General features: G+C 39.7%; 1 protein-coding gene across 1 annotated transcript; it reads right to left on the bottom strand.

Moving 5' to 3' along the window:
• Positions 1-314: 314 nt before the first annotated feature.
• On the bottom strand, positions 315-5,982 carry LOC119894856 (protocadherin-10-like). The gene is made up of 4 exons (XM_038707549.1): positions 3,408-5,982; positions 2,226-2,287; positions 1,830-1,942; positions 315-1,475 (listed from the first exon to the last, which is right to left on the bottom strand). The coding sequence occupies exons 1-4, from the start codon at positions 5,937-5,939 to the stop codon at positions 1,204-1,206; spliced, it is 2,979 nt and encodes a 992-aa protein (XP_038563477.1). The 5' UTR covers positions 5,940-5,982; the 3' UTR covers positions 315-1,203.
• Between the last annotated feature and the right edge of the window lie 12,369 nt (positions 5,983-18,351).

Genomic DNA, 18,351 nt, shown 5'->3' with positions numbered 1-18,351 from the left:
TTAAACCAGTTAGCTGATCATGCTCCTGACACATTTTATTCGACGCTATCAATGCCATGGGATTGCATTTGATCTTATCAGTCTGTGCAAAACTACTGTAATTGTGATTTGCACTGTTTACACTATGATATAAAAGAAATCCTCAAAATCTGTTTTTGATGCAGTAAAGGTTTACTTTTGCTGCTTTCTTCTGTTTATTGATAGTTAAACCAATGCTACATAGCAGTTATTTTGGAGCAGCATGCAGTAAACACATTAATCATCCACCAATGACAGGAATAAAAGTGAACTGTTCTGTCAAAAAACAACAGCTACAGAGTTGAGGACAGATTTATTGATTTTAATATATACAAATAGACTACATACAAAGTGATTAAGAATAACTGTTTAATCATCTGTAGATATACAAATCACACCAAATGATTAATACAAATCTGGAATACATATAATCAGTGACTGAATTATGTCTCTTAACGCAGAAGTTGCTTGCAGCAGATCAAACAATGTGAGTGGTCCAAGAAGTGTTACAAGCATTAAATGCAGTAACACTACATCTGTGGCGTTGACCTTTTAAGTGTCAACAATTCGATATGATGTGTTAGTGTAACGGTCTACTGCACAAGCCCAATGAGTAAAATGACACTGTGATGCCGCTACTTTGAAGGCTATGAAGTATAATTTTTCTAGCTAGTACAGTTAGTTGTTTCACAACGTTGACATACAACATTAGACTCAGTAAGGATTTCCAAAAACGTGTATCTATATAGAAGTGACTGGTACATGGACTAACCCCATAATAGACTGCAAGCTGTAGAAATCATGAACCTTTTTGGAGTTAGGCATTCATTATGACCTTACAGAGAACCAGCTCCCTCCAAACAGATCAAATCATAAATTCCTGAACTAACCTTCTTTCTAGTGTTCCAATTTACTGCCTAAACTAGACTACAACTCCATGTTGGAAAAGTCAGTCTCTGCTACTTGGAGATCCCACCATGACTCAAAATAGACTTTCTTTATATTTTATTTCAGTATTTACAAAACTGAAAATATCCTTGTAAGGTAAGGAGTGGTTTTCAATTCCACTGGTAAAGGAGAAACATAGCTTCCAAGAGCAATGCACTGGGGAAGCAATTTATAGCTACTAATGGAACCAGTTAATGCATAGGCCTACACTGTAAATCATACACAGAATGTACAGTATCATTTGAAGATGTCATTGCTTATGAGACCATCATCTCTGTCGAAAGATTGTTCAAAGTTTGAGATGAATCTCTTTTTCTTTCCAAAAGTAGAGAAAGTATTGTACACATCCAGCTCTCCTCTGGGTGCCAGCTTCAGAGTGCTGTAGTCAGAAGTGGTGCCAGGGATGTATACATTGTGCTGGTAGTCTGGTGGCTCAGAATGAGGCTGGGTGTACTTTGGAGCCCATGAGTAGTTAGGAACTGCTCCCTCTTGAAGAGACAACTTGCAGTCTGTAAAAATGCGCATAAATTACATTTTGTATCGGAAGATTATGTCGACAAAGAGCTCATATTTACATACAGTGGCTTTAAAGGCATCTTCTAAATTTCAGTTTATTAGCAAAAAAAAAGCAAAACACCTCTTGCAGGGCCTTAAATAATCCTCATATTGATGCATTAACCCCCCCCCCCCCACACACACACACACACACACACACATTTTTGGTTCCTGGTGTTATCTGCTTTTCAGTTTACCATTTTATATTTCAGACTAAATCCCTAGGAACAGACACAGGGAGAACTCCCACCCAACCACCCTCTTTCATATGAAACATAATGAGCTCAAATTGTACAGTTGCCACCTACCATTCATATGATTTCCCCAGGTCCAGTACTGCGGTGCTACAGAGCAGGAAAACCCATCAGCATCGTATGTTTGTTTATGAGAAAGAGTGCCCTCCATATTTGCTGTACTATACCTGAAGAGATGCAGAGAGAGCACAAGTCCAAGTTTAGGTGTGAACATGTAAGAGTGCGTGCATGTGTGTGTATTGTCACTATGTATTTAGGGGTTGGTGATGGCACAATGGATAAGACTATGCCTTTGGTGTAAGAGACCTGGGTTCAATTCACCATTGTGTCCCTGAGCAAGACACTTAACCACTAATTGCTCCAGAAGCGTGCGACCTCTGACATGTGTAGCAATTGGAAGTTGCTTTGGATAAAAGCGTCAGCTAAATGAATAAATGTAAATATATTTACCTCTTATATGCCGAGTTGCGTTGGTTCTTGGTCCAGGTCCAGTCCTTGTTAGAATACTTAAGCTATACAGTTGAAACACATTTGAAAAAAACAACAGAAAAACTTAGTAACCAGTTCAAGTAGAACAGTTGCAATGCATTTATGTTTAGATGCAGTCATGTTCCACAGAGAGAGTTTTAGTCAAACAACTGGAAAACGTAAGAAGTAGCCTAGTAGTTACTTTTTAATAAGACTACTAAAATGCATTGTCTTGTACATTTCTTTTATCTAAATTACATTTTGTTCTCTAATGCAACACGTTAACGACGGAGACCATTTCACATCTCCTAAGAATGATCTAGTAACTAATCTGCTTATGTGACTAGTTTGACGTTTACTATTGATGGATTCTCCTGTTGAGCAGGACACAAATACAGCAGCAGAGTTAAGATCAAGAGACAGCTTCAGGTAAAAATGCACATCTCTTTTATCCCTGCAACACCTTTTATGTCTGTGTGACACGTCTCCTCACACTGTGGAAATTGGCCCAGATGGCAGTGTATGTTGTCACAACATATGGGTTGGTTGAGGCTATGTTTTCCAATGGATTACTTGTGTAAAACATTGAAATATAAATAAAATACTGTATACTATACTTGTTTTGTTGTTTCTATCCAGGCGTAGCACACAATTCAGGACCCTGTACATAGGCAATCTCTATGGGTCACTCAACACATCCATTTCATTCAATCAAATTCATTCCAGTATCTTTGTGGGCCCTCCTCACATGAGGGCCCTGTTTTCTCACCCCCCCTTTCCTCCCCAAGTCCTTTGCCCCAACAAACTGGGATTACAGTAGTTGTAATATCATATATGTGATGTTTATCTGAATATACTATATAAACACATTTATTATTATAACATTTTACAGTATTGCATCCCTTCATAGGAAATAAATTAAACCATAAATTAATGAAGAGAAGGTTTTGAAAGATCGTGTTAGAGCGTCCGCTAGTGTGTAAAATGCATTGTGACATTTGCCCCTGTGGTCAACCTTTCTGTGATGTTTTGATGTGCGACAGCAGGACGACTAGTTAAGAAACATGACTTTAAGAAACAGTTTTGGGATAAGTGTGACTCCGAAGAGAAACAACCCCTCTGTTATAGGCTATTTGTATGTGTCGGTATGTTTCAGTGTATTACCGTGTTTGGGGTTGCTGCTCTGTTGTTGGCCACTCCATTACGGTCCAGTGCGCTCCAGCCAGAGGTCAGGTAATCAGTGCTCTTGGCATTATTCTGTTGAACAGACATTACTGGACTGCAGGGCTTGAGGAACATGAAGTCACTTTTGGACGATTCCGGTGTCAGACACATTTTGTAGCAATAGACCTGAGGAAGGGCGCCGTTGCTGTTTGCCTCCGAGCAGCCGGACGCGCCTGCGGACATCCGAACATTTAAGTTGGACTTCTTGAACACCTCTGTGGTGGTGGGTGTTTCTGAGCGAGAGCAGCAACAGCAGCAGCGCCCGCCGATGGAGGGGAAGTTAGACTCCCCATTGGACGGTCTGCCCTTCAGTCTCCGCACTGCAACCAGGACAATAATAGCCACCAGAAATGTGAAGGAGATTGCGCCCAGAGACACGATTAAGTACAGGGTGAAGTTGGAGCTGTGATGCGGGCTTAGTGACAGGTCACCCAAATCGGGCTGCGAATCTGGCAGGCTGTCAACCACTGACAGAATGATGGAAACTGTGGCCGAGAGGGGTGGCTGACCATTGTCCTTCACGAGAATTACCAGTCTGTGCCTGGTGGGGTCTTTCTCCACCAACTGGCGTATCGTCCTGATTTCGCCTGTGTACAGAGCAACGCTGAACAAGCTCGGGTCCGTTGCTTGGAGCATTTGATAAAAAAGACGCGAGTTTTGACCTGCGTCTGCGTCCGCCGCGCTGATTTTGGTGACAAGGTGACCGGCGTCAGCGGATCTGGGCACTGCTTCGCTGGGTGCTGTGCCGTTTTGCGGAACTGGTGACACAATTACAGGTGCATTGTCATTTTGGTCCAAAATAAAGATATTCACTGAAGCGTTGTTTTTCAGAGGCGGGAAACCGGCGTCTTGAGCTTGAACTGTGATCTGAAAGTTTTTAAGTTGTTCGTGGTCAAAGGACCGCAGCGCGTAAATGTTCCCGTTGTCTGAGTTTATGGAGACGTATGTGGACACGGGCATTCCCTGAACATCACCTTCCAGTATGGAATAAGAGAGGTATGCATTTTGGCCAGAATCTGGATCCAGCGCAGTCACAGAGCAAATTGATGCTCCCGGCGCGTTATTCTCAGTCAAATACACAGTATAGGAAGGCTGTTTGAATTGAGGCGCGTTATCATTCACATCAGACACTTGAACCAAAATAGTTTTCCTCGTGAATAGAGGTGGAGAGCCCATGTCTCTAGCGGTAAGGGTGATGTTGTACTCTGCGACTGTCTCTCTGTCCAGAAAATCACAAGTTACTAATGTGTAGTAGTTCTTAAAGGATGAGTGGAGCTGAAATGGGACGTGATGGGGAATCTCACAGTCCACATTCCCGTTTTCACCTGAGTCATTGTCCATCACGCTGATGACGGCTATCACCGTTCCCGGGGGCGCGTCCTCCTGCACAGGTGTGGACACTGATGTCAAGATCACCTCTGGGAGGTTGTCATTTTTATCCAAAACGTTCACAAGCACTTTACAGTGAACTGCCACAGCGGAGGGACCTTTATCTTTAGCCTGGACATAAATTTCATGCATTCTGGCCTTTTCGTAATCTATCACTCCTTTGACTTTGATTTCCCCCGTGCGCGAGTCCACGGTGAAAAGCTGGCGCACTTTGATGGGAGCGTGGCCACTGAATGAATAGGTAATGTCAGCATTGGGACCCTCGTCTAAGTCGGACGCATTGAGTTTTATGACAACTGTGCCTTTAGGTGCGTTTTCAGCAAGTCTCACTCTGTAAAACGACTGATCAAACACAGGTGCGTTATCATTTGCATCCAAAACGGTGATATCAATTTGCGCAGTGCCGGATCTCTCCGGCGCGCCCCCATCCACTGCCGTTAGGACCATTTGATGCGCACTTTGCTGCTCTCTGTCCAGTGGGTTTTGTAGGACAAGTTCTGCAAATTTACTGCCATCACTGCGTGTCTGAATATCCAAAAGGAAATGTTCGTTTACACTAAGCAAATAGGTGCGGAGCGAGTTGGACCCGACGTCCAAGTCCTGTGCGCTCTCAAGTGGAAAACGGGATCCTGGGGCAGCGGACTCCGATATGTCCAGATTAAACTCGGTCCACGGGAAACTCGGAGAGTTATCATTCACGTCCAAAATCTCAATCTCTACCCTGTACAGCTCCAGAGGGTTTTCTATGACCACTTGCAAGTGAAAAGAACAGGACAAACTCTGCTCGCATAGTTCTTCACGATCAATTCTTTCATTGACAAATAAAACTCCGTTTTCTAAATTTACCTCCACATATTGCTTCTTGGCACCCGAGACTATCCGGAATCTGCGCGCAGAGAGCTTGTTCAAATCCAAGCCCAGGTCCTCTGCAATATTGCCAACAAAAGCTCCATGCTCCTGCTCCTCGGGGATTGAGTAGCGAATCTGTGCACAGACAACATCAAGGAAACAAGTGAACAACGCAAAACGGCACAATGCATGCCATTTCCCACATAGTCTTTTCTTGGTGCCTTGTGAGTCCATTAGTAGACTGAAACAATGCCGCAACTCACACCAAAGACTGCCTCTGTAGTGCACTCATGCAAGATGATTAAGGCAGAATTGTGTGAAATGCATTCTCTAAAAAACTTGACATTGGTGAGTCTGGAAGAGCGACTGTCTGCCTGAGAGAAAAGAGAGGAGAGAGAAAGAGATGTGCAAGGGCTACTAGGCTATCTCAGATTAGTGTGCGTTGTGTGTGTCTGTGTGTGCGTGTGTTCATTATTGGCCATACTGTTCCAATAGGGGGGAAACGACATCTGCTCGGATAATCTTTCTTGCCTACTAGCCCGATCAAATTCATGTCGCCGTTTCTGGGCTTTGACCGCAGGTCAAACGTACATGATTCAATTTCTTATAAGAGTGTTTCATCATTATGAACTGATGTAGTTTTGCACAATCGGATATAAATAACTTTCCTGCGGCATATTCACTCTAACTTTAAAAAATCTGTAAAAATGTTAAGAGTTGTTGACTCAATTCTTAATCTAGCTACTTTTATTTTATTTTTTTTCATTTACTTAATGGATAATTATTATTATTTTTACAGCACAGAATAGTAAAACTTGAAAGAAATTGTGATTATAGAGATTTGAAGTAAAATGATTATATTAGAAACTTTTCATTAAACTCATTGTCATAAATTGGAACTGTGAAAAGAAATCAATATGAAAATCCAATCAGTTTTTGTTTGCATTAGAGGAAGTAAGAATATCAGTTGGAACTTGATTAAATCAGAGAAAAAAGAGCTAGCTTATAGACCTTATGAAAAATGAACTATAGCAATCCTTTTGAATAATACAGTATTACAGCATTCTCATGAAAAAAGGAAAGTCCATATATTTCCTAGAAGAACAGTTACTATAAACTTAATATAATGTAAGTCGACTAAGGAAGTCTCTAAAGAGGAAGGTTATTTAGTGACACTATGCACAGTGTGGGTTTGAAGTCTGTATGCTGTAAGATTGTCCTCAGGATGCAACTCATGTTCCCAGACATCATCACACTGTTTTAAACTGATTTTTTATTCAACATATTTCACTGTTTTAATACTTAAATAGAGCAGTTGTATCTGTTTACAATCCATCTCAATGTATTCTCCACCCTTTTGCTCTGAAAAACTCATCTCCCCTGGTTAAAAACTGAAAACACAATCTGTCTGCAGGAATGAAACCGCAGCAGATGGCGAGGTTTTCCATGGGCTCATGCTCTTTTTAATTAATAGAATGGAGATTAGAGGGCATTTTCCCTGGATCATTAGTGAACAGAGGAATTAAGACATTTTGTGAGGAATAATCCCAGGGCTATCCATGTGATGCACATGTGGTTTTCTCTCAGTGGTCATACTGACCTGCTTTTCACAGTGCACTAAGTGCATGGCATCACTTACGCACTGCAGAAACTAAGTAGCTGGGATAAGGGGACACAACTACCACATTTAGGGATCAAAAATACAAAAGAGATTATCTCTCTCTGTCACTCTCCCTCTCTCTCTTGCGCACATACACACACACACAAAATGTCTTTCACTTTGTCCCTCTTTCTCTCACTCAAGGGCAAAAGTAGAATATCAATCCCTTTGTCTTTAACTACTTTTGAGCTTTAAAACGGCAGGATTAGAATAGGTTAGCCTATATTTTGCAGCTTTTAACACTTAAGCGGTTTTAGTTGGAAACAGTGTTGTGCATTCCGCTTCAATGGTAAAATGTCTGTGCATGTAACATGTTCTGTGTGCAATTAATTATTTTGAATTCTATTTAACCCCCCCTCCCCTGTGAAACATTACAGATGCTCTGCACCCACCACCTGGTAGGAAGAGCCAACAGCAAACTGACAGTGAGGACTTCTCACATGATTGACTGCTATGGTTATCAGGGAAATTCAACTCTCATCAACATTTATTCTCCTGTTTGTCTAGTCACACAATGTACAAAAACAACTGGTTATTTTAATAGCAGACATGCTATGGGGACAGGATGCTCAACAGAGGCATGAAATAGCACAGGAATTGCAACACACAGTACGATTTTTGACATTGACTGGTGAACAGGGAAAGATCCTGCCCTACAGTTAGAGTGTGTGCGTACTTTCACATGTGGGTTGGAGAGAAAGTAAGAGAGGGTTTGAGTTTATCAAATGCAACCAATAGAACAAATAACATTACCAGAAAAAAAAAAGGATTTTGGTTCTAATTTGGGTATTCCATTTGTAAACATAGATTTTCATTAATAAATTAAGCAATTCAATAGTCTGCAAAAAATCCATTTGGATGTTACCTCTTGCACATGGTTGATTATGTTTATTATTAAAGTCTCTGTTGCACCACAAAAATGTTGCTATCTTTTCCCTGAGAGTACAGAAATATCAGTGAATGAATATAATTGGAGGGTGCGAGTTGTAAAGTCCTTTGTCCTCACTTGAGTTTTACCGAAGCTGTTATGGTAGGTAGTATTTTGCTATTTATCATCATATCAATATTTTGTTTACAGGTATTATAGCCAACATTAAACTCAGATGGTGCCTATTCTGTCTGTAAAGTAGTCTCACAATTTTATGCAAATCTACCCATCCCTGCTCCCTATAAATGTAGCAGCACATGGGTTTTCATGAGGTCATCACCTGAGTTCTTAAACGTGGTTCAGTGTGTTTGTTGAAACTTGACATGAACGTCGAAGCAAAGAGGGACAGCTGAGAGCAGAGTTGTTATTAGCCTTGTCACATGGGACCCTCCTGACACTAGTGATAGTTGGCTCAGAAAGTGATAGTTGGCTCAGAAAGCCTCTGGAAAAAATCTGTTTTTCTCTCTTTTTTTTCTGTTTTACAAACTGATGTGTGCATGAGGCAACCACCACCTCACCGAACGTGAAACAATGACATGTTGTTGCCGTGGCCTTAACTGTAAACAGTGATGTCAGGCATGGAGTCCACAGAAATAAGCTGACAGTAACATATAGGAATATCATGCTTCATCTTAGCATTTCATTTTCCCCCATTCTGAGCTGAAAGAGTGCTTCATGTCCTCTTTCAAAACTGCCTCAAAAATGACATCACTTATTAATAAAGCACCCATTTAAAGGGTTTGCAAGTTACAATAGCTGGCTTTATAGATCAGTCATGTGCCATTATTAATAAAGAACAAATGTGGGTTGCCAGGTTGTGGAAAATCATCCTGTCTTTTTAGCCAACTCTTTAATTCATCAGGAAGATCCCTCAAATGGACGGTTTGACCATATAACCATTGCATTGCCACTTGCCAAACATCTATGTATTATTATCATCATTTAAAAATATATTTTTAGGGGCATTTTTATGCATTTTTTTTGAAAGCAAGAGGAAAGATAACAGGAAACAAGCAAGTGAGAAATGTAACTAAGTTCCCCAGCCAGGTTCGGACCAGGGATCTTGCAGTTCATAGTCAGCTTCTTAATTCCTTAACCACAGGGGTGCCCCCCAAAATCCATTTCTCAACGGTTAACATTTACAACTTCAGACTTGATGGATTAAAGAACCCTTTATTAATTATTTATTGACATTTTTATTTATAGATGACTAAAACTGAGAAACACATGAGCCTCTCTTAAATACTTATATATATAATACATTTGTAACTGCAGAATTGATACTTTATTAATATGTCAATACCCTTTATTAATGACATACCAACATTTATAGCTAGGTGCGGATGGGTTTCTCTCCTTCTAAAAAGTCATCATGTCTGTTACACACCATTGCTCCCACGCATCCACTCTGACCTTCTCTATACTATAGTTACTGCTAAGACACCATCAAAGATATGGCTACATGCACACATCAGCAGCAGACAATGAGGACACATGAGGAAGAAATGCAGACTCAGAGATTACAGAGCAATTCAGGTCAACGCCGGATATGGAGAGACTAAACAATTACCCCACCAACGAGCAGATGTCTCTGTGCTACAAAGCACCAACACCATGCATCAGTAGAGAGACTGCTCAGTCTTTGTAGCATGGTCTTCTTTCCCAAGAGGACAGACTAGACAGCCAATTTGAGAAACTTCTCCTCTGTTGCTATGATCATTACGTTTGAAGGAAAGGAGAGATGGACTGCAGAGGAGGCTGCTCTTGACTGAGGTTGACCTGAGCTATCACTATAATAAAGGTTCGTTTTTTTTTACTGTAAGGCGTTGAGCTATTGTTTTTGCAGTTCTAATCAACAAAATCACAGACGTCGTTATTGTATCATTTTCATTTGCCTATTTATAGACTATTTCTAAAATTTGATGCTTCAAAGAGTTCAAAATTTTCCCGAAAATTACATAATACCAAAGTCTGTGATAAAAAGTAGTGAAGTCAATTCCAATTCCTTTCTATATACTACATTTTTTACTATATCACTCTACCAGCCATATGGCCTGCAGTTTGAAGACAGGCCATACAGACACTACTGGGATGTGACAGTTGGGTCTCTTAATCACAGTTAATAATATACAGTACATTCCCTGTGTGCTACTGTACATATGCAACTGTCAATCATGCCACCAAATGAAACTGAAAATCTTTGGACATCTTCCAAAGACTGTAGGACACTTTAATAATGGATCAATATATAGATTTTTTTGTGATGCAAAAGTTGCAATCCTGTTTGATTTGGCAACACCTGTGGTCACTGGTGGCAGACATAACAGCAAGTTCGGTTTAATACTACAGGTCCAAGAATTCTGGGGACAGTAAAACAAACTATTGTCATTTTAATAAATAAGTCAGGCAATAATTTACTTTTATCCATCATTCCGTGAGCAACAGTGATCTGATTTTATGCTGTACACGGCATGGGTCTGCAAACAGTGAAAAGAGTTGCTGATCAGTTGGATGTGTGCAGCTTGTCGCCTGCAGATCTTCATCTAACAGCTCACTGTGGTTGTTCCTCCTTGTTCTATTCCTCCTGTCGCACCAACAGCCAGTTAATTTTCATCAGTGGGCCTCATGCTCATCACCATTGTGTTACCTTATTCGGTGATAGACAGCCATTTATTCAAATTAAAATCATCACATTTTCTCAGAGCCCAGGTAACATCCAAGGTTATTATAATTATGGATTTTTCGTCTTTTTAGTCTTTGTCGCTGCAGGATGCCAAGCTCAGTTCAGTTTAGTTCAGTCCCGTTTAGTTTTTTCACAAAACATCAAAATAAAAGTACAATCATTAGAAACAACGCAGATTTGTGAAAAGGGACGCCATTTTTTAATCTGAAGCTTGTACGTAGGGGCCCAAATACTAACCAAATATATATATTTGAAGTACTAACACATTGTCTAAATAAATACTACAAATAAATGAAACACAATCTACAGTAGCCTATAATTTCTACCTACATACAGAAAACCCAAAGAGCGAACTACCCTACCCAGTGGTCCCAAGAAATTCATTACCTCAGTCTCTAGCGCCATCATTCTTGGTTAAATAGGTGAAATACAATAAATGGAATAGCCTATTTGTACCTTACATGAGTATTTTCTTTTCATGCCACTTTCTATGTTTATGTTCACTGTTTATGTTTTTGTATATTAATAATATTGGCATTAAATAATTTCTGACTATTTCACAAAGCACTGGTATCATACAGTTTGTGTTAAATTGTATTGGGACGGTTATTGAAACTGACTGCATATGGCACAGCCCCACCTAAAATATTTTTCACCAGCCGCAACTGGAGGTGATGGACAGCAAAGAAATTGGAAGACAGCGTAGGCTCCTCTTGCAGGCCCCCCTTGGAGCCACAAACAACAGGTCCCTAGCACCCTGAAGGCAAGCATAACTGGAAAGCAGTTATATTAAAATCTAAACCTTTATTAAATAGGTATTAAAACAGGTTGGTATTAGGAGACAGGTTGGCTGAGATATCAGTGACTCCATAAAACACTAGCTGACATGCAGTAAATATAATGACCAGCAGACACGTTAACCCAGTGCTAGGGGAGCTCACAATCAATGTACTAGGGGCAAGTTCATCACACATTCAGGATGAGCACTAAGCCAGACCATGCTGAGCTGTCCTGGGATATTCTTCCACTATGGGGCACTACACTTGCAAAAAGTTTATACCTCGTAATTCGCTGGACAGATTCGTACAAAATTCGGTTTTCATGCTCTAGGGTCACTACTCAGTTGGTGCATAAAATTCGGTAATGATTGCTCAAAGTGGGCGGCTTATTACAAGAAATGTATTTCTCATTCCAAACTTCAATAAATCTAAGAAAATCACCTGTACGTCCTAGAGAGCTGAAATTACTTCAGCACATCCACTGATGACAGACGTTTGCCTATAGTCAATTCAAAAGTCAGTCACTCTATATTTTTGAAAACATGCTAAATCAATTAACATCTATATCTCCACAAGTCTTTCTTCAAGCAGTACCAAAATCAACACAGACATTCTCTGGATGGCTGATACTGTTTCGAGTGTTGCAAAGGGTTTTTAAATCTGTCAAACAGTGAGTCTGCGGTGATATTAACTTTAACTTGTACAGTATGCACAACATTTTCTTTTTTGCTCAGTTTTGGATCAAATGCCATCAAAATAATTGACAACACACCCAAAACGAGCAGAATGATGTGAGATTTTTTTCAGAATTTTCTTACTAACACCTTGACTGTTGTAGGTGTGATGGCAGAAAATAGTTTTCTTGTTATACTTATAATCTTTTATGCAAGTACTTATATGTAAGTGCTATTTCTCAATTATTATTATGTCTACCAACACAAATCAGATGGACCAGAGGTTCTGTCTCATTAGACAGTCACTACCGTCTGGCCCAGAGCAAAGGGCTGCATAATCATTTACACAGTCTGGGTATCTATGTTTTGTGGAACAAAAGATTTGCTGGTCCCAGCCAAAACATGAGAGAAACAGAAAACAACTCCACATCCCCATACACATATGGACAGACTAGCAGGATGAGAATAATAATAAAAGGAACAGTTTAAAGATTAAACAATGTATAAGACATAATAATAATAGAGAAATGGCACTCTTATAAGTACTTGCATAAAAGATTATAAGTATAAGAAGAAAACTATTTTCTGCCATCACAGTAGGCATTTTAAGATTAAGTCTGGCCATCTCACAGTAGCTCAGTCATTAAGTCACCTACTCTGGAGATCTGAAGCTAGTGATGGGCAAATTAAGCTTTTGTGAATCACCGAACCACTTGAGCCAATTTTTTTGAAAATGAGTTCATTACTCGAAGCTTCAGTTTCAGTGACCTCTCCTGGCGAAGTTCAAGGCTGCAGGCAAATTAGGCAGGCTAGCTGGTGGACAGTAGGCTTGTAATTACATTCACGCCCCTCAATGAGCAGTGTTGGAGAAGCTACTTTACTTTTGTAGAAAAGACCATTAGTTATAAAGCATCTTTCCTTTAATCACCCTTGGATTTAAAGAATATTTACTTAGAAAATTCTTTGCACACACATTAAGACTGAACATCATGTTCTATTTACAAATAAAGATTGAGGAATGCATGTATTGTGTTATTGAGGAGAGAGTGCTGGGAAAAATGACATAGGTTGGATGTGCTTGTGTAACTATGGCAGGGGGTTAATGTGTTAGATGAAGTGCACAAACACTGAGAGCTTTCGAGACAATCGAGGCAGTGCCAGTGAATCACGTGATTGGACCGCGAACCAGTCGGTGATTCATTCAGCAGGCCTAAGTGAAGCAGTTGCTGCTTGGGATGTCACGTGATTTTTTTCGCACCAAAGCAAGCTTTGAAGCAGTGGTTCAATGGGATTGTAGTCCAGAGTTTGAAGCATGCATCGAAGCTTCAGTCTCGCGCTGCCATCACTATCTGACGCTCCAGGGTTGAAATCCCTGGGTGACCTAGTCAGACAGATCATGGTGAGTCTAAGGTCTCCATTTTATTTGGATTCTGTGACACATTCTTCTTATTTTTCTCTTTCTAAAAAGTGTTTAAACCTTAAATCTTGGAAACAAAATGTTGCAGGTGGGTTGAACATTTCACCCAGGAACATCTAAAAATCAAGTTTGCGTTTCTTCAAGTTATCTTCAAGTCCAAATTCTTTGATCACCTTAATCTCTTATGTCATCTCTTAAGCATCTATTCTTCTCCTCTAAAAATGTCAAATGTTGCGTTTTTCGCGACTTGCTTGGATCCCCATCATTGCCGCTCGCGGCTATATTTTTACATTCTTTTCAGTTAATGACAATGTTTTTTCACATCTAGACTAGTTACTAACTAGTTATTACTAGTTATTTCCTTTGTCTTCGTTAACGATAATAACCTTGGTAACACCTGGATGCCTGTTCAACCAACAGTCCCAAACCCAAGGGTATTCAATATGAAACCAAGAACAAAGGCAAATTCTCACATTTGGAAAGCTGAAACCAACAAGTTTTTGGACTTAAAGCTGGGGTACGCAACAGAGGAGAATCTATCAAGAGACAGCTAGATTTTAAAAGTATCCAGGTGAGAGAAAAAGAACCACCCTCCCATCAGGCCTCCCTCCAAAACCACTCGCAAAGCACATTTTCGTGAGCAGTAATTGCACGTCTTGTACGAGTGTGCGCAGGTAGAGAGGCAGGTAGGCCAGCCAATAATTTAATTCGAACCAAATAAAATGGATGGTTGTGCTTATTATAGTCCTGCAACAGTCACAGATGTCTGATTTGTATTTTTATTTTGCATCCAAGCATTTGATGTTTTGATTGCTGATTGGATGTAATGAGAATTTCAACAAATATGTTTTGGTATGCCCATCCATCCATCGTCACCTGCTTCTCCTGCATACAGGGTCGCGGGGGGCTGAAGCCAATCCCAGCTGCCATCGGGCGAAAGGCTGGGTACTCCCTGGACAGGTTGCCAATCCATCGCAGGGCGTTTTGGTGTGCAAAACCTTTAATTAAAAGTAGCAGAATACTTTTTGACATGTCACAGTAGGAAAAGCGTAGGGTGAAATGAATGACGACTGAATTCCATTTTGTTGCTTCAATTTCAGGGTGTTAATATGTCACACCATCATGACTTAAAGAGCCATCTTAAAGTTCATTAAAAACACATAGGCCTACAAGCAACCACTCACACTCACACTCTACATATTAGAATCACTTAACAGTATAACACAAAAACATCTTCTTCCCATCTGCAGCTAGCCTCATCAACAAGGCCAGGGACCCCCACTGACACATGTAAACACTATTTCATTTCATATCATGCACAAACCTGGCATATTGCACACATTTGTTGTTAATTGTTAAATCCTTGTTGTATATTTTTATATTGTCAATTTATATATTTTGTTGCATCTGCACTACACAAACACAGAATAATGCACATGTTCTGCAAATAGTTGTATTATTTCTCTATTCACTTTAATATTCTTATATAACTTGCATTGTCTATTCCATATTTATATATTTCTACATTTATTTATGTCAACTATATGTTTGTCTTTTCCTCGTATGTGTGTAACACTACGTGGCAATAAAGCTCCTTCTTCTTCTTCTTTTTCTTCTAACACAAAATCAATAAATTTTAGAGTCCCCAATTGACCTAGCCTGCATGTCTCTGGATGGGGAGGAAGCCAGAGCAAACGAAGAGAACCCACACAGACAGAAAGGCCTGGGACGACCAAGGGATGAACCCACGATCTTCCTAAGTGCTAACCACTGTACCACTGTGGCACCTTGGACATGATTCATGTAGGGTTTGCTGATGCTATCATACTGAACTGAATCATTTATTTTATGTCAATCAAATTCAGCTGTGCTCCTTTTTTATTTGTTGCGCCCCCAATATTGTTAATCCATTTATGTGTGAGGGGGGCATGAACTTTTTTCGGCTTTTGAAAGGGAGTCAGGAAAAATTTGAGAACTGCAGGTCTGCTGAAACAGTCAGTTCTTTTAAATTAAGACTGAAGACTTTTCTTTTTACCATTGCTTTTAATTAAATATTTAAGATTTTTCTTTTTACTGATAACTTACACTGCACTGTAACTTTTACTGTCCTGTTTTCATTTTCTTTGTTTTTAGCTTTTTATTATTTTCCATTTAACTCTTTTAACCCTGATTGTAACACTGTAACTTTTATTATATTTTATATTGCTTTTAAACTTTCACATATTTCCCTGTTGCTTTTATGTTTTATGTAAAGCACTGAATTACCTTGTTGTTAAATTATGCTATACAAATAAACTTGCCTTGCCTTGCCTTGATAAGACCATCATATGTTTGTATCGCCACTGTCCTGTGAGAACCATGTATCTCTAAAAAGTAAACCTTTCATGAGCTTTCATGAGTAAAAATTTCAGCTTTGTGACTGCATTTTCCATTAAAAAAAAGTTATTCAGTTTAATTTAGTAGGAGAATTGTCTCAACACATAAAGGAACAGTTCACCCTTCAGTTTATCAGGAACATTCAAAATCACCAGATTTGGAGAATTTTTACATGGTCTTCATTGGACAGAAAGGGTTTCAAATAATTTAATCTGAAAAGTACACAAATTAGTAACTAAAGCTCTGAGGCGAGGTAAGACGTGGACTCTCCTGAAATGCAGGCGATTAATTGTAAGTTGCAAACTTGTACTTAAAGTACCTCAAAATTGTAGTTAAGTAAGCCTACTGGTATTTTGTTTATGCACACCGTACACTATAGATAAGGCCACGCCACAGTCTGCGTGTGCGGGTCATGTTTTGCAGTCACCCAATGTATATGTCAGGATTTTGACACCTCAGAACTCGCGCAATTTATCTCGCTACTATTAAGTGTGATGAACGAATAGTTTCCTTGTGAGTTGTGACAAAAGTGACCATAATCATAAACCATAATCCCAACTGCACTAAAGAAGGGAAGGATATTTACACTTTTAATGGTGAGTGATGTGTTTATTTCTATTTACATAATATAATGTGATAGCATTATTTTTATTCTGCTGTAACGTAGGACCTCAACGTTGGCGCCGTCCATGGTGTTGAAATGTCAATGTAATAAGGCAGCCAGTGGTGTACTGGTAAGCACAGTGTTTTGTGCTAGATTTGGTTGTTTATTTTGATTTGGTCACTAATGCCCTTGATATAATGCAGTCAGGCAATTTCAGTTTGTTCAACAGCCTCTAAGCTTGCCTTTAAATCTTTTTGAAACTTTAATGCATGAGCCTCTGTGGAAATAAATTTAGTGTCCAGTGAAATAGGTACACCTAGCTAAAACCATTGCAGTCTAATAATAATAATAGTCATGAAAACATATGCAATATTATACTATACTATACTGAGATGTAGGCCTATTTAGTCCATTCTTATTGATATAAAGGGGTTGGGCAATATATTAGAAGCACTTACAGGATAACACAAAATCATCACCACAAACGGAAGCTTCTGTGACCAAAAAGTTGAATCAACATCTCTCCACAATTTTTAACAAAAACTGTACATTTTGGTGAAGGTCAGAATTATTGCTGGACCAGTGTGTTAGACTGCATTAGTTTCAGCTAAGTGTAAGCTGGAAACTGAGTGCAAATCTAAAGCCTTCCCATCACATTTGCTCTGGCTCAGACAGTGCGACTCTAAGGCTTGAAATTTGGTTTTGAGCTTGATTGTGGAATGATCAATCCTAAGGCCCAGTACTTGAGAAGACAGTAGTCTCATAGTAGACAGTAGTTCTAAATGTCTGTATTTTAGCCCATCAATGCAACTTTGCATTTTGGCTGTCCTTTTCTGCGTTGGTTCATAGCCCAAACCTTCCTGGTTCTTGCTACATGTTGATTTGTTTTCAGTATTTTAATCTAGCGTGGGTAACATTGGAGAAACTAGCAAGAGACAGTAAGATTTAAGATATCCAATCGAAAAAAATCCCTCCAAAGCCACTCCCCCTGCACAGATAGAGTGCTCACAGGTAGCTAGGTAGGTGCCATGCTTTTTACAGTCCTGCAAAAGATACTGGATTTGTTTAATTTTTGTGTCAGAGCATTTGATTTATTGATTGCTGTCAGGACATAAAGATTTTAAACAAATATCACAAAAATGGCACGGTCATGGACTGGCGACCTGTCCAGGGTGCACCCCGCCTTTTGCCCGATGTCAGCTGGGATTGGCTCCAGCCCCCCGCGACCCTGAACGCGGGATAATCGGTTGACGATGGATGGATGGATGGATCACAAAAATGCTTGTGAAATAAATTGCCCACCCGGCTTTAAATTTTGCTTGCATATCAATATTTTATTCACATTTTAATACAGCAGCATGCTTTTTTCATCGTTTGCTCCTTTGATCTCTCCTCTCATCTGCCGTCAACCCAGACCTATGATTATGTCAGCCTTCTGCAGAGTGCACTCTTCTTATGTCAGGCAATCAATAGCTGGCAATTATTAACCAAGCATACCTAAGTGAAGTATGTTTTTCCTAGCTTA

This window comes from Micropterus salmoides, unplaced genomic scaffold (assembly GCF_014851395.1).
Source record: "Micropterus salmoides isolate LMB-PRFRI ecotype aquatic unplaced genomic scaffold, ASM1485139v1 Ms_hic_scaffold_9, whole genome shotgun sequence".
Lineage (NCBI taxonomy): Eukaryota > Metazoa > Chordata > Actinopteri > Centrarchiformes > Centrarchidae > Micropterus > Micropterus salmoides.
Note: the sequence above shows the minus strand (reverse complement) of the source record. Positions and strands in the feature narration are given on the sequence as shown.

Coding starts and splice junctions, on each gene's coding strand:
- LOC119894856 (XM_038707549.1), bottom strand. CDS start 5,939: ATGGACTCACAAGGCACCAAGAAAAGACTATGTGGGAAATGGCATGCA. Junction 1,943..2,225: donor CGCAACTCGGCATATAAGAG/GTAAATATATTT, acceptor GCATCTCTTCAG/GTATAGTACAGCAAATATGG. Junction 1,476..1,829: donor CTGGGGAAATCATATGAATG/GTAGGTGGCAAC, acceptor GCATTTTTACAG/ACTGCAAGTTGTCTCTTCAA.